Genomic DNA, 16,323 nt, shown 5'->3' with positions numbered 1-16,323 from the left:
TAAAGCCAAAACAGGGGTATGCAGCAAGAGAAGGAAAGGATTATTGTTTCTCTCAGTTTTGGACAGAAAGCCATAGCATTTGGGACAACATTTTGCAAAGTCACAACATCTTCTGAGAACTCTGTTTTTATCCTTAGATTCCAGCTATAGGTCATGGACCTCTAGAGCACAAGTTAGACTTTTAATTGGTCTAATCACCCTGTGGAAGTGCCTCTTTTTCTCTCTTACTGACCACGGAAATGCCTCTGGGTGACCGTCTATGTTCCTAAATCAGGCATCTTGACTAGGGAGTGAGCTCAGCTCCTATTAAATCCACTCTTAAATGCCTAAAAAGTAGCTGACCTCTTCTGCTGTTTTGGCTGGTAACAATCAAGTTCTCTGCTCAAAGTCAAAGAGGTTATGAGAGAATAAGAGGAAATAAGAGGTCTTCTAAACACCTATCCAGTGTTTTAATCACAAAACCTTATTTCCTCTGAATAAGCTTTTTCTTTTCCTTTGAGCTTGATTTTCCAGTAGGTTAAATATGCTCCTTCATCAATACTTTAACAGCACTTCCCAGTAGTAGATCCACTCTGACTAGGAGCAACAGTTCACTGACTCTTAATGGAGATTCCTTCATTTTCCCTTGACGGAGAGAGTGATAGCTAACATATGACCACATTAAACTTTTAAGCATTTCAAGTATTGCAAGCACATGAGAGAAGGTGAGGAAGGGACAGTGGTAATGAGAGAAAAACCGCACGCTGGCTCATAGTCAAGAGCCCCCTCTCTGATTTTAGACAGGTCCAAAGGACTGCCCTACCATACTCGGAAGAAAGGCTAATCCCTGGGATCATTATATTCACAATCCTGCCTTGTGATCTTTATAGATCTCTCTCTGAACACAGAGGATGAGCATCCTAGTGGGACTGTCAAAATGCCTTTTTCTATCAATGCTTGTTTCAAAAGGATACAGAGCACTGTGAAGTATCCGTGAAGGAGCAACTGTCTGAAGGTTTACCTTATGAAAGATAAACTTGCATCCTACAGTTTCTTTTTTTTTTTTTCTGTTCCTCACAAAGGCTGTTTTTAATGGCTCATGTTTTAAATGCACACTGTTTAATTATTTATGCATCCTGAGCTGTATTTTCTGTGTTTGGAACTTTTGCCATGGCACTAATTTTTTATTTCACACCACTGAAAGCCCACACTGCACTGTGTGCAAAACAGCATCTAAAGGTCCCCTGGAGAACACACGCAGCAAGTGTGTAAGGCCTGTTTAAATGTGTGTCTGAGATGGGTTATTTGCTTGATTGCTTTGACTGGTAAGTCAGGGAGTATGGCAAAACTATCAGTATCCTGGCAAGATGGTTTCAGACCCAGTTTGGAAGTCACAAGATGTGGCTTCTGTGTTGGGTGGTATTTTGGCCTCTCTCCTGCTTCTAGATCTTCACTTTTCTCTGTTCTTTCTTTATTACTTGAATTAAAAGGCTTTGGGACACATTTTTTGCTCTGTTTTTTTTTTGTACAATGGTTACAACAAAGCACGTCCGCTCCTGTTTTGAATTTCCAGGTAATCATAGTGCAAATAGTGGGCAACCTGTTCTAGGTAGCCCTGCTTGAGCAAGGGAGTTGGACAAGATGATCTCTGGAGGTCCCTCCCAACCTCAACCATTCTGTGATTCTGTGAATAAATGTAATTACAATGAAACTTTTAAATTATTAAAAGAAAGTATAGGATTTAAGACCTAGATTCCTAGTTCCTGTGTGGTAAAGAGGCCTTGATTACCTGTTCTTTGTCAAATCATTTAACATCTTATGCCTTTCCTGGTGTGGAAATCAAAACAAACATAGATTGTCCTTAGTGCAGAAGGTTGGAATGGATTCTGTGTGACTTTCGTATCTCTCTAAAAATTTTGTAAGTCTCTATTGTCCTAGAAGTGCAAAAATTAAATTTTACTATGTGTAAGGTTTTAATTATTCCTTCCAAAGAAGTATCTTCAGATTAATTTGTTAATGCATATCTCTCAAAAATGATGTATGGATAGGAGTGGTTTTAAAAGCACTTGAAGTCAGATAAACAAAGGAGAGAAGAATCACAGGAGCATTGCTAACAAGTCTCATGCTATCTAGGATTGATTCCTGCTACAGGCTTTGATAACACAATCATAGACCATGCTCTGGGTTAACATGCCTACAATTCTGATGCAAGGAAACTTATAAAGAGTAGGATCCTTATAAGAACCTTACCTCTGTTAGAGATTTGTAAATGTGGGCTCATCGCACATTGAAGTGCTGGTCCAACAGCTCAGTGTAGTTACTGAAATCCACCCTTGCTCAACATTACACATCCTTGCTTTTGCCCCTTATGACCATCAGAGATTGGTCAGATCTGTATCAGAGTAGCCTTATTTTGATTATGTGCAATAAAATTCTGCAAACAGCAGAAATGTCATGATTACTGCTGAAACATAGAAAGGAAGAATGGGAAAGATGTAGATGGATCGCCTTGATGTCTGCCTTCCTATCTGTCAGCCCTGATCGGGACCAGACTATGCAGTCTCTTTCTCACTCCCCCCACACTCCGAGAGAACAGGGAGAGAAAATATAAGGAAAAACGGCTCGAGGTTTGAGATAAGGACAGGGAGAAATCCTTCAAGTTACCGTCACGGGCAAAACAGACTCAACTTGGAGAAAAACACTCATTTATTTCTAAAAATAAAGCAGGAGAATGAGACAGAGAACCAGACAACCTCCCCCCACCCCTCCCTCTTCCCAAGCTTAACATTATCTCTACTACCTTCCCCTCCCGAGCAGCACGGGGGGAAGAGGGAATGGGGGTTGCGGTCAGTTCATCATACGTTGTTTTATGCTGCTGCTTTGTTGTCGGGGGAAGAACTCCTCACATTCCTCCCCTGCTCCAGCGTGGGGTCCCTCCCACGGGCCACAGTCCTTCATGAAAGTGCTCCGACATGGGTCATCTCTTCCACGGGGTGCAGTCCCTCCAAAACAGCTGCCCCAGCGGGCACTCCACGGGCCACAGCCTCCTTCAGGCATCCACCTGCCTCAGCGTGGGGTCCTCCACGGGCTGCAGGTGGATCTCTGCTCCTCCGTGGACCTCCATGGGCTGCAGGGGGACAACCTGCTCCACCATGGTTGTCACCACAGGCTGCAGGGGAATCTTGGCCAGGAGCCGCATTACTCCTCCCCCTCCTTCTTCACTGACCTTGGCATCTGCAGCCATTCCTCTCACAAGAAAAATTCTTCACAACAGGCAGGCAGATACCTCTCAAGATCTTTTTCCATCTTATTCAGACCTCCCTCCCCAGCCCTGAGGAGAAGGACTTGGGAGTGCTGCTGGATGAGAAGCTCAGCATGAGCAGGCAATGCACCCTTGCGGCCCAGAAGGCCAACATCCTGGGCTGCACCAAGAGGAGTATGGCCAGCAGGTCGAGGGAGGTGATTCTCCCCCTCTACTCTGCCCTGGTGAGACCCCACCTGGAGTACTGTGTCCAGTTCTGGAGCCCCCAACATAAGAAGGACATGGACCAGTTGGAGAGGGTCCAGAGGAGGGCCACGAAGATGATCAGAGGGCTGGAGCACCTCTCCTATGAGGACAGGCTGAGAGAGTTGGGGCTGCTCAGCCTGGAGAAGAGGAGGCTCCAGGGAGACCTTATAGTGGCTTTCCAATACCTCAAGGGGGCCTACAAGAAAGATGGGGAGAGGCTGTTCAGTAGGGCCTGTTGTGACAGGACTAGGGGTAATGGTTTTAAAATAGAGGGAGGCAGACGCCTCTCAGGTTCTCTTCACATCTCATCTCCTCTCCACTTCTTGCAGCTGGTCCGGGCCGAGTTGGGCCCAGTCAGCCGCCCAGCGGGAGGCCAGAGGGTGAGGCCTGCAAGGCCCACAAGGCTCGCGTCTCCCCCTCTCTGCCCCCACTCAGCTTCTTCACATCTTCTCCTCCTTTTTTTCCTGTTTTCCCCTTCTTAAATATGTTATTGCAGAGGCGTTATCATGGAACATTCTGCTACCAATTGGCTCGGCCTTGGCCAGCAGTGGGTCCGCCCTAGGCCCGGCTGAGTCCACTGAACAAAGGGGAGCAACTTCTAGCAGCTTCTTACAGAAGCTACCACCGTAGCCCCCCCTCACTAAATAAAACCAGAACAGTTAGAATCTTGAAAGAGGACTTGCAGGTGGACATGAGCATCCTCATTACACATGTCCATTCCTTGGGCGTCCCGGTGCAGTGCTGGGTGTCTTTCTTCAAACCCACTTTCCTTAGGGATGTAAACTCAATCAGCTGATTGAGGACTAAAATCCTCAATGACTATGTCACAGGGGCATCATCTCTCGTCCAGAAACAGAGACATCTGCTATGGTTTTGACATCTTCAACATGGGCAGCACATTTCCCCAGTTGTTGCCTCCCAGGGTTGCTGCCAGTTCTAGGGAAAAGGGGCGAGGGATCATTTTTTATCTGCCAACAGTGGTGAAAAACAGGCACAGGTTATAGGCAAACTGGGAGGATAAAGCTGCTGAAACTCCACTCATCCTGTAGCCTTTTGCAAATGGGGCAGGTTTCACTGCATGCCTGCTTGGACAGTCAAAAGGACTGCACGCAGTGCAAGGGAAGAGGAGCGTGCTCCTATTCCCTTCCATCAGATGATAATTATTTTACAGGTGAAAACAAAGGATAATCCCACTTGGGAGTCCATTCTGAGACCAGCTTTTTGAGAGAGTCCAGAACACATCCCATCTCTGGATGGTCTACCCCATACCATTTGCTGTCTTTGCACAGAGCACAGAGTGCAGTGACTATTTCAGTATGTATCCAGTGGAGCCAGAAATTCATCATGTATGACCTCTTTATGCAGATTTTCCAAAGGGAACAAACCTCCCACATTTTGCTGCAGATCACTGAAGTTCACTGGAGCATTAATGTCCTGGACAACACCACAAATCTTTCAGAGATGAATACCCCTTACTGCTCACGTTTCTGCAGGTCTGAGTCCATCTCGAGATCATTCTGCTGTTTGATTTTGACCAAGTCACTATATAGATATACGTTGCCCTCTACAACTTGAAATTACAGAGTAAAGTGGAAGAGCAGGATGAGATAGAAACCTGGACATGCAACGCTGTAGTTACACACCGAGAAGAGCAAGTCAAGCTCTTGAACTACACCACTTCCCAAGGGATGGAAGTATGTTTTATATATGACTAATAAAGCCTTAATATCACTGCTGCTATTAAGTTCATTAGCAAGGCTTTTGGATAAATGAAAGCATGCAGCTTAGCAAAGGCATCTTACTCTGCGAGCCCTGGCTTCATGGATATAATATCTGAGACGCTCACTTAAAAATCTTTGCACTGACTTGAGGCCAAACAAGGACCAAACCAGGGCTATCTCACCAGATGAATGGGCAAAATTGTATGAGTCCCATCGTAGTCCACCTTAGTTGGTGCCCAATTGTTCTCTCCCAGCTGCCTAAACTGAGGCGGCAAACTGTGTTATGCTTAAACACAATATTTAAACTGCATTGTTACATCGGTGGTGATGGGCTCTTTGTTGGAGATGACAGAAAAATCCCTTTGTTTAGAGTTTTTCCAGACTCGGTGCTTAATATAAAGCCCTGAAAAGAGCAGAGTTGTTTAAACATTTGATAAAGAAAATATGTGCAGAGATAGGTCTATTCCACTAGTAAGGAGTAGATCAGCCCACAGCACCAAATCCTAGCTTTATAAATTCAACATATTATTGCAATTTGCTCAAATAAAACCCTCATTGCCTGTATGTGGAAAATGAAAGTGTCTGAAATCCAGCAGAAGACTGAAATAGTGTGCAAATCATCCAGTTTAAACCTGGTAGCAAAATTAATTTGGAATAACTTTCGAATTTCTGAATTATTTAGCAAATCATGACGCTTTACCAGGAATGCATGAAAAATTACGATTTGCAACTGTATGAGCATTTTTGGACCCTTCAGTAATCTCTGTGCATTGCTTTTTATTTTCCTTAAGGATAAGTGCTTTAGATAGGTACTCTCAAAACAATTATAATGCAAAAGCCTGAACTTCGGTTTCTCTGTATTGACAAGATTAAACAAATATCTCAGGGAAGGCAGAGCTACATAGCAATGGGAGTGCAAATCTGCAGCTTTAGTGAAGATCCTCCTGTTTTGCATGGGACTTCTACCACTCTCTGTGTTGTTTGTGTACGGCGAATGGACACAAACAGATGATGCTTTGCTTTTAATTAATCCACTCCCACCCCATGCTGTGTCTTGCTCTCAATTAGTTCTCCTGCAACTTCGTGTTAATTCCTGACTCTCTTTTGATGTCTAACAAATGATCCTCACTCCTGTGAGTGTGGTGGTGTTTAGGCTTTGTGCTATTGAAGACTCAGGGAGTTGGGGAAGGAGTAAACTCTGGGAGGGATAAATTTGACAAATTGCTCTGAAAAATCACCCTTGTTTGGGATGACAGTGAAGAATTTTATGCTAGTGCCTGCTGACATGTTTTCCATTAGTATTTTATTGGAATTAAAGCCCCTACGTCAGTTCTGAACCAGATTCAGTGGGATTTCTCAGAAGACACTACTGCTGTTTGCACTTCCAGCAAATGTCATGTGCCAGTTTATGATCCCTCCTCCCTCCTTAGAGTCACCAAGGACCTAAAGGACTTCCTGAAACCGTTTCAGACACTTGTTATTATGAACTAACCTGACTCGATAACAGGCCTCTCCTATAATTTGATCACATTTCATATCCATGACTGCTCAACCTGTAAGTCATTAGGCCAGAGTTAAATTCTCCTGAACCTGGTGTCTCCTTTGCTTAGCATCTTTTATTTACAGAGCAATGCTATCCCAGGAATGCTCAATGTACTCACCAAAATAGATGAAATATCTCCAACATATAGTTCTGATTAGAGCCTTCAAGTGAGCAGTTTGCAGTTGTCCCACTGGGATACAAGAGGAAATGCTCAGTTTTGAGCAAAAATATGAGCTGAGCCAAGATTATTTATTCATGTGTCGGAGCTGGAAATCTCAGGTTTTTCTTCCTCTCAAAGGGTTTTCTTCTCCAGTAGCATGTTTTCATGCATGTCTAGGAAGCAGAAACTGAAGAGAAAGCTTTTTCAACAGGAGCAAGTCACCTGGAGCTTCCCCAGTTTTTAGGAGCTCCTTGCAAAGGAGAGTCTGACTTTTCAGAAGCAGGTGCCCACTGCATTTTCCACTTAACCTCAGTGCCACCAGATTTATTCATTCGGTCTTGAAAATCTCAGGTTGATCTTTTGCTAGGCACCAAAGGTCTATTATCAGCATTGTCTGGAGTACTTTCAAGTATAAGCTTAAGTTAAAGCAGGTATGAATTCAAACTTGCCTTTGCTCTGAGCTGGCTCAGGAAGATTCAGTTTGTGTGCAACATCACTGCCATAGCAGAGTGCTGTACCTGAGCTAACATCCTTTTCTACACAGCTTGGAGACAAAAACTGTTGACTCAACATCTAGTGTGGTGGTTTAGCCCGGATCACCACACAGTTTCTCACTCACCCTCCCCCTACCCAGTGGGATGGGGGAGAGAAATCGGGAAGAAAGGAAAACTCATGGGTTGAGATAAAACCAGTTTACTAAAAATACTAAAAACTACAAAGCTAACAGGATATAAGGATATTAATATATACACAATATACAAAACGGACAATGTACGATTTCTCACCACCCGATGTCCGAATGACCGACGCAGCCCGTCCTGAGCAGCGATCACAGGAACGACACCGAGCAGCAAGCAAAGCGGGGAGAGCAAGCCAGCAAGGGAGAGGGAACGATGCCAGCAAGCAAGAGAGAAGAAAAGGATGCCAAGGGTGCCCGAACGGATACCCGAAAAGAATGTCCGAAAAGAAAAGGAATACCCCTCCCATGGGCAACCCCCACTTATATACTGAGCATGACGTTGATGGCATGGAATACTCTCCTTGGCCAGTTTGGGTCAATTATTCTGTCTGTCTTTTGCCCAGCTTCCCGCATCTACACGTTAACGAGACCTTAACGAGACTTGGAAAGCCAGACAGTGTCCTTGGTCTCATTAACAACAACTCGTATCATCAGAATGTTTTTATCAACATTCTTCACACACGAAATCCAAACCACACCGGCTACTGAGAAGAAAATTAACTCCATCCCTGCTGAAACCAGGACATCTAGCCAACCCAGGTGGCAAGCAGGTGAAATGCCCACATGCTTCCAAAGAGTCACAGCCTCACCCCATGGATTTCCAATGAGATGCCAGCTCCCAGTTGCCAAAATTGCTACCAAAAATGGCTTACAAGTTCCTAGATCACACAGAGGTATTACACAGGGTTTTGATGAGATTTGTTCTTGCTGGAGAGGCAGGAGTGGCCTTGAGATAAAAGCAAGCACTTCCTAGGACTCTGATTCTAAGTGACATTATTCATTTAGGAAAGCATTTTTTCTTTTTATTTTCTTTTTTTTTTTTGAATTTTATTTCCAGCCTATGAAGAAGATAACAAAGGATGGTATGTCCCCAGAGCACACTCTGATGTGTCACTGTGGATGCCAATCCCTACAGATGCTCCTGATGTTATTAATTTTTAAAACAAACTTGCTGATTGAGGTTCTGATTGCCTTTAAATTGTCTCTACATGGAGACTGTGTACTTATTAACCCACAGAAACAATCAATGATGTACCTTTTTCAAGTTTCAGTGTGATTAGAATATGAAAATTGAAGAGCACAATGGTGCAGATGTTTTAAAATCACAGCAGACAGCAATTAGTGACATGGGAACCAGCTGCTTATCTCTCCAGATAAAGCCTCTTAATAGGGAATTACACTTGAGGAGCCATTACACAGATGGATCTGCGAATGTTTTAAAGAGGGGGCATTGTAGTATTAACTTTGATTTGCAAGCCAGATTCTTGACAAGCTGTATGTGTGTTACCTCCTCAAAAAGGTGCGTTTGAACTATTCCCTGCAAGCAATCAGATTCTTTTCAGGTGATGAGTTTTCCTAATTGCATATTTTATAATTATTATTATTATTTTAGTTATATTCATTTTGATTTTGATTTTTTGTTATTATTTTACTAAGCTCTTGATTTGGTTGCTGGCATCTCCTCCCACTTTTTGCTTTCGGACTGGAAGCATCATGTGTATTTAGAGAAGCTCAGGCGAGGGAATGAGGAGGCAGAGCGAGAAATTCAATAGTTAAATGAAAAGAGTCCCTGAGGGATGGATTCTCCTGTTGGGTACTGCTTGCAGAGTAGGGTGCCACTCATCATGGGACTGATACAGTCTCAGCCTCTCAGTTGCATAGGCCACATGCCAGAATAAAACTGTAAAGAGGAGTAAGCACATCTGCAGGTGCAGGGTTGCACAGGTCTGGCAAGGCAGGTGTAAACACATAGTCCGTCTCTTCTGCTCTCTGGCCTTCAGTGCTCTTCAGTTGCCATATGTATATGGGATGTTTTCTGCTCATAGATCTACCGACCATTGCCAAAGCTGAGGACTGAAACTCATGAGTTTTTTAGTCTAAGATTTAGCATGTGCTGCATCACGTTGCTCAAACTTCTTTGCAGTTATGAAAACTATTAGCTTCTTTATGTGTATTTTATTTTCCTTAAAGGAAAGATGGGATTATTACCCACTAGGCACATCCAGTAAACTGCGTATCAAGAGAAATATTGACCAAGTCTAGTGAGAGGCTTGGGTGGAGGGCACCCACCTCCGGCCCGCTGGGACCTCACCAGGGGATGGCTACCTCCCACATACCTCCTCATGCCCAGCTGACAGCAGACCCAGCCTTGGTGGCCTGGGGGCCGGAGAAGCCCCAAACAGCTGAAGTAAAGTGAAGATCAAGAGCTTTGTGATCAGTTTAAAAAAATTAAAATAAAAACAAACTATCAAACTGCAGTGCCAGTGCTGCTGATTTCCTTTTGACCCCTCCCTGTCCTCATCCCAAGGCCGTGGACATGGATGGGCTCCATTTGCCGAAGGAGGATATCAGTGGTGTGAGTCATGGCCACTGCACGCTGTGTAGCTCACGCGTGAGAGGCCGCTGTGAGGAGGAGGAGGAACTGATTCATTCCCTGAGGGCTGTTTATGCTTTCGGCTCTTTTCTCAGGCTGAAGAAACCAGGTGTTGCTCGCCTGCGACATCTGCAGCTCCATCGCATCTGCGTGCTTTCATTTCATCACTCCACAATTCCTGGAAATCTCTGCTTTCCCTAAGCATGGCTAGTGCATGTGCAAGACAGCTGAGCTATCCACAGGATTTAAGATTCCCTGATTACTCCTCAGATGATGGACCAGAACAGCTTCATCATTATTGTCTGTTCCAGAAAAGCCACGTGCCCATTTTTATATGCACATGAAGGATATTGCAACATCAATTTGCCAATAACATGCATGTTTACTGGTCACTAAATAATGCACCATGGGCTTGGAGGTGTTTAGCACTTTTCAAATCCCTCTGAAGTTGCTTGGAACTGGGGACACCTCATTTTCCCAGCTCAAAACCCTCTTACGCTGACAGCCTCCTTGCCCCAAAACTTCTGTTGCAAACACCCAAACGGGGATCCAACATAAAGTTACTGATAGAATCTTAATTGTAACAGGGTGTTTGCAGAAACACAACTTAGCAGTTGTTTTCTATTGTTCTTTCCTTGGTTACACATTTATTTTAAGTCTCTCATCATTTATTTGGCATTTGGAACGGTGTCATTACAGTTTGCTAAGAACAGTTGTTTCAGTACTAGGTGTACAAAATTAGTTGCACAGTTTGATCCAGAGCTTTACAAAAAAAAGCTCCTAAATGTAACAGGAGAAAACAAATGTCTAGAAGAGGTCAATTAATGAAAGTAAAAAAAAATATTTTAAATTTAAGAGACTTTTCAAAAGGTTACAGCTGTAGCAAACAATTTCTGTAGTTGAAGGAGGCCCACAAAGGAAAAAAAAAGTAGATTTTCTTCTGCTCTGTAACAGTCTTCAGCATAATTCTGCCCTTATGGTAACCTCTGCAGCTTAAAGAATTGCTGTCGGATTAGAAATCACACTGAAAATATCTCTTACCAACATTGCAAATAGCAGATTACTAAAATGGAAAGGGAGTAATGCAAATCCTGAACCAGCCAAGTGTGCCTCACATACTTGATGCTATGCATATGATTTTAAGCACTAAGTTTGTGGAGATGACTTCTGTGTGGAAACATAAGCAAGTAAATCTTTGCAGATTCTGGCTTCATAGGGAAGTGGACCCATGAGTTTTCCTCTTGTTTGTTACAACTTCTGAGATAATTTTGCATTTTTCTTGTTTCCAAGAATTAGCTTAATTGCTGTTGCTGAGCATCAAGTTCTGTGAGGGATTATTTTTTAGGAAAAAGAGATTCTCACCAGGAGGCCGAGTCACACCATTCATCCATTGAAAGGGAATATTTTACTTGTGTTTTAAATTAAAAATCAATAGAACATAATTTTCTTAGCAATTTAGCATTTATAGAAATATTTCCATTGTTTTTAGAGTGGGAAAAAAAAACCAAAACTTGTTTACACTGCATGAATCTAAATGCAAATTTGGCTCAAGTATAAGAAGACTTTATAAAGGCTCCTAACCCTTACAAGGCAATTGGTTAAGAAGAGTTGTCATTCACTGTACAAATAAAGAGCTGCAACCAGGAGTTATGAATGGACTGATAAACTAATTTTTTTGTTATATTTATTTTCTGCTGTCCTCCAGGTTTATGACAGGCCACAAAAACATTCTACTTTGCACTATGATCCAGGCCTCCAACAAGACTTCACCGATGACACCTTAAAATCAAAGCACCAGCAGAAAAGTAGCAACCAGCACCACCTTGAATGGTCAGTGAGCTCTGATACTGGATCCTCTTCTCAAAGTTGCTTCATCAACACAGAACCCAGTCGAGAAGCAGTTAGTGCCACCAAGGTCTCCACTCCAGAGCCAGGAGTTTCCTTCAGCAAATCCCAAGCAAAGAAGTCCTGCTCCAGCAGCACATGGGGGCAGCTGTCAGCCAGTAGTAAAGAACTTGCCATTTGCAGTGCAGTCCCATCACCCAACAACATCAGCGTGGCCACCCAGCCAAGCAGCGCCTCTGAATGCAATGGGCTTTTGCCTCTCGGTGATCAAGAGGGAGGTGTGCAGCTGGAGGCCCTCGATCAGCCCACCGGGAGTACAAAGAAGTCGTCCAGCAAAAAGGACTTGATAAGTCAAGCTATCCAAACTGCAGACATCAAATGGATGAAGAGTGCTCAGAAAGCATTTGACAGTGAATCCCATGACAGCATGGAAGGGAAAAAGGAGTCTTACTCGATGGACAGTGTGTTGGATACATCACCCTCAAAGCAGAATCCCACTTCTACTAGCAGTTGTGAAAGTGACACCAGTCACATACGAATTATTATCCCAATAAAGTCTCCAACAACAGATACATCTGGCCACAAGAGGAAAAAAAGGCAATCCACAAAATCTTCCATAGAGAAAACGATCCAGGAGAAAAGCCTGCCTTCTGGACTTGCTATGAGCAGTGAAGTAGCAAACTGGACTAGCTCTCAACCAGAGGGGAGTAAAAAAGATCTTCGAGCCACAAAGCCAGGGAAAGTGGTTGAAAATGAGTCCCCCTTAGTAGCTATTGACAGTGGTGTGCTCACTGACAAAGCTTCCCCCAACAGTGCCACCAGACCCAGAAAATCTGTAGCTGTGACATCCACTCTCCTACCCACCGATCTTTCCACAGCTGGCAAATTATCTGAGGTCCAGCACCCCAAACTTGCAGCTAAGCGGCGATGGACCAGCAGCAAACCTAAATCTATCCTTCGGGAGATCTGCATGACAACATCTGAGAAGCTGATGGTGGAGCCTCCTTCAGCCTATCCCATCACACCATCCAGCCCTCTGTATACCAATACAGACAGTCTTACTGTGATCACACCTGTCAAGAAAAAAAGAGGACGACCAAAGAAACAGCCTTTGCTCACTGTTGAAACCATTCACGAGGGAACCTCCACCAGCCCAGTGAGTCCAATTAGTTGTGAATTTCCCGGAACAAAGAAAAGGAAGAGGAGACGGAATCTGGCCAAGTTGACTCAGATGGTCCCGGGAGAGGACAAGTCTATCAGTGAACTCAAGTTTCACAAAAAGGTCGGGAAGCTTGGGGTGTTGGATAAGAAGGCCATCAAGACCATTAATAAAATGAAGACCCTCAAGAGGAAGAATATTCTCAATCAGATCTTGTCCTCCTGCTCCAGCAGCATAGCTCTGAAAGCAAAATTCCAGCCACTGTCTGGTGCTGGGCCAACCACCATTGATGCCAGACTAGGGAAGCAGATCAATGTCAGCAAGAGGGGAACTATCTACATTGGTAAAAAAAGGGGCAGAAAACCAAGAGCAGAGCTGCAGCCTCAGCCAGAAGAACCTAAGACAACCATCAAGCACTCAAGGCCTGTTTCCAGCCAGCCAGAAAACCCAGCAGTGCCTTCCAACCTGCAGTCACTTGTGGCATTGTCACCAGCAGCTATTCATCCGCTTTCAACACAGTTAGTGGGGACTAACGGCAACCTTAGCCCTGCAAGCACTGAAACAAATTTTTCAGAGTTAAAAACTATGCCAAATCTTCAACCTATCAGTGCTCTTCCTACAAAAACCCAGAAAGGAATGCACAGTGGAACTTGGAAGCTGTCTCCACCCAGGTTAATGGCTAATTCACCTTCCCACCTCTGTGAAATAGGTTCTCTGAAAGAAGTCACGTTGTCACCAGTGAGCGAGTCTCACAGTGAGGAAACCATACCAAGCGACAGTGGGATAGGTACAGACAACAACAGCACTTCTGACCAAGCCGAGAAAAGCTCAGAATCTCGCCGGAGATACTCCTTTGATTTCTGCACCCTGGACAATACAGAGGCTATCCCATCTGACACCAGCACAAAGAACAGGCATGATCACCGACAGAAGCATCTCATTGTGGATAACTTTCTCTCTCATGAGAGTATTAAAAAGCCAAAGCACAAGAGGAAAAGGAAAAGCCTGCAGAACAGAGATGACCTCCAGTTTCTGGCAGACCTTGAGGAACTCATCAATAAGTTTCAAGTGTTCAGAATTTCCCATAGAAGTTACACATTTTATCATGAAAATCCATATCCCAGCATCTTCAGAATTAATTTTGATCACTACTACCCTGTGCCATATATCCAGTACGACCCATTGCTCTTTCTTCGCAGGACCTCTGACATGAAGTCTAAGAAGAAGCGTGGTAGACCTGCCAAAACCAATGACACCATGACAAAGGTGCCTTTTTTACAAGGGTTCGGTTACCCTATTCCCAGTGGGAGTTACTATGCACCCTATGGAATGCCTTACACATCAATGCCTATGATGAATCTTGGTTACTATGGTCAGTATCCAGCTCCTTTGTACCTGTCTCACACGCTTGGAGCGGCTTCCCCATTTATGAGGCCTACCATGCCCACACCCCAATTCCATGCAAGCTCTCATATGAAGATGTCCACCACTGCCAAGCATAAAGCGAAACATGGAGTGCACCTACAAACATCTGTGGGAATGGGCCTTGGAGACATGCAGTCCTCTTTGGCTCCTCCAAAGGTTGGAGGAACAAGCCTTTCAAGTGGCCGACTTCACAAAAGGAAACACAAACATAAACACAAGCATAAGGATGAGCGGATACTGGGGACACATGAAGATCTGAGTGGTCTCTTTGCTAGCAAGTCCACTGGCTTCTCCAGCCATGTGATCAACAAAAGGCTAAGTGGCTCAGATAAAGACCTCTCCTTGCTCAATGAGAAAAGCAAGCATAAGGAGAAGCAGAAGCACCAGCATTGTGAAACTGGACACAAAGGCTCAAAGAGTAACTTTGAAGTGGATACGCTGTCTACGTTATCACTTTCTGATGCCCAGCAGTGGACACAGAGTAAAGAAAAAAGTGACTCAAGCAATGATCCCATTGACTCTTGCAAAAAGAAATACTCTGGTAATACTGAGAGTAATGGAAGGTCAGAGTCCCTGGACATGTTTGGTGAAATGAATTCCTCAAGTGAGAAGTGGGACAATGATGCAAGTGGGAATAAAAGAAGAAGCTTTGAAGGGTTTGGAACTTACAGGGAAAAGGACATTCAGGCCTTCAGGACAAATAGGAAGGACAGAAGTACTTATGATTCTTCAGCCTCTTCAGGTAAGCTCTGCCTTATTCTATTTTACCTTACTGCATTTAAATTTTAATGCTGAACAAAGAGGGACTTGCCATTTACAGCAAATATGTTTATGAGTCAATAACTTCTCTGGCTTTTTGTAATTGACTCCAATTCTGCATCCAGAGATCGACAAGAAAGTTGGCCACGCATTAAGCCAAAACCTTTAAATGTCTTTGAGTTGCTACACAACATTTTAATAAATATTTGTCCTACCTTTGCCTATCTCTTCTAGCTTGTTGCGCTTCCTCTAAAAATCTCACCATTTCTGAAAAGTTCTGTGTTTTCTGGTGCTATGTAGGGGTCATGCATATGGTAGAAAATGATCCTGCCATATAACCTTAAAGCCTATGTATGATTTTACAATTTCGAAAGATTAGAATGTCAAGGGAAGAGTTGTCCCTCTTACTTTCTGGAGGAGCTGGTTGCAGTCCTACCACAAGAAATCTGTACCAGAGTGAAGAGTCACATGTAGGGAATGCCACCAGCCACCTTGGTTGGCTGCAGCAGATGTCCATTCCCTGTACTACACTGGTCTGGACTATCACTGGCCATTCATTAGTGGGGACCTTTGTGAGCTTTGGCTCATTTTATGTCTCTTGGGACCTCTTGGGGTTAAATGTGCAGTGTTAATGCATATGGCAATTCTCTCAGTGCACTGCCTGTTTCTCCATCATTGTTCTGGAGATCCTTTCCATAAACACTAATCAGCAACTCTTCCCACCTTCCTTCCCATCTGCTCCCCATGACCTGTTGCTTTCTACTGTATTTTTCTGAAATTGCTACTTTTGTAAGATTCCTTGTGCTCACCTAAGCCTCCTGCGTTTAGAAAGACTGATGAATGAAAACTAACCAAACCCTACTTGACTGTTTGACTGATGCAAAAACTAGTCTGGTGGCATCAGTCTGGCCTGTAGGCAAGGATACAGCAGAAGGTATTTCAGATCCTGCCTTGCCACAGTTGTATTGTCACTGGGACACATCTTAGATCTTTCCAGCTGTGTGCACCAAGCATTGACTCTGTTGACTCCCTCCTTCCACTCCCCACAGCCAGAGATGCACCTCATGCGTTTGCAAAACATTGTTGGGGCCCTTCTGGCACTCTGTGACCT

General features: G+C 44.0%; 1 protein-coding gene across 5 annotated transcripts in view; it reads left to right on the top strand.

Annotated features, from left to right (window-relative positions):
• LOC104480483 (SET-binding protein) overlaps positions 1 to 16,323 on the top strand; it is a 287,448-nt gene that overhangs the window by 191,050 nt on the left and 80,075 nt on the right. For all 5 annotated transcript variants that reach the window (XM_086769716.1, XM_086769714.1, XM_086769715.1 and 2 more), the window contains one exon: positions 11,730 to 15,195. In XM_086769716.1, coding sequence (XP_086625842.1) covers positions 11,730 to 15,195 — 3,466 coding nt within the window. The remainder of the gene's footprint in view (positions 1 to 11,729; positions 15,196 to 16,323) is intronic.

Source organism: Chlamydotis macqueenii, chromosome W (genome assembly GCF_036417535.1).
Source record: "Chlamydotis macqueenii isolate bChlMac1 chromosome W, bChlMac1.mat, whole genome shotgun sequence".
Classification (NCBI taxonomy): Eukaryota; Metazoa; Chordata; class Aves; order Otidiformes; family Otididae; genus Chlamydotis; species Chlamydotis macqueenii.
This window is presented reverse-complemented; position numbering and strand designations above follow the sequence as displayed.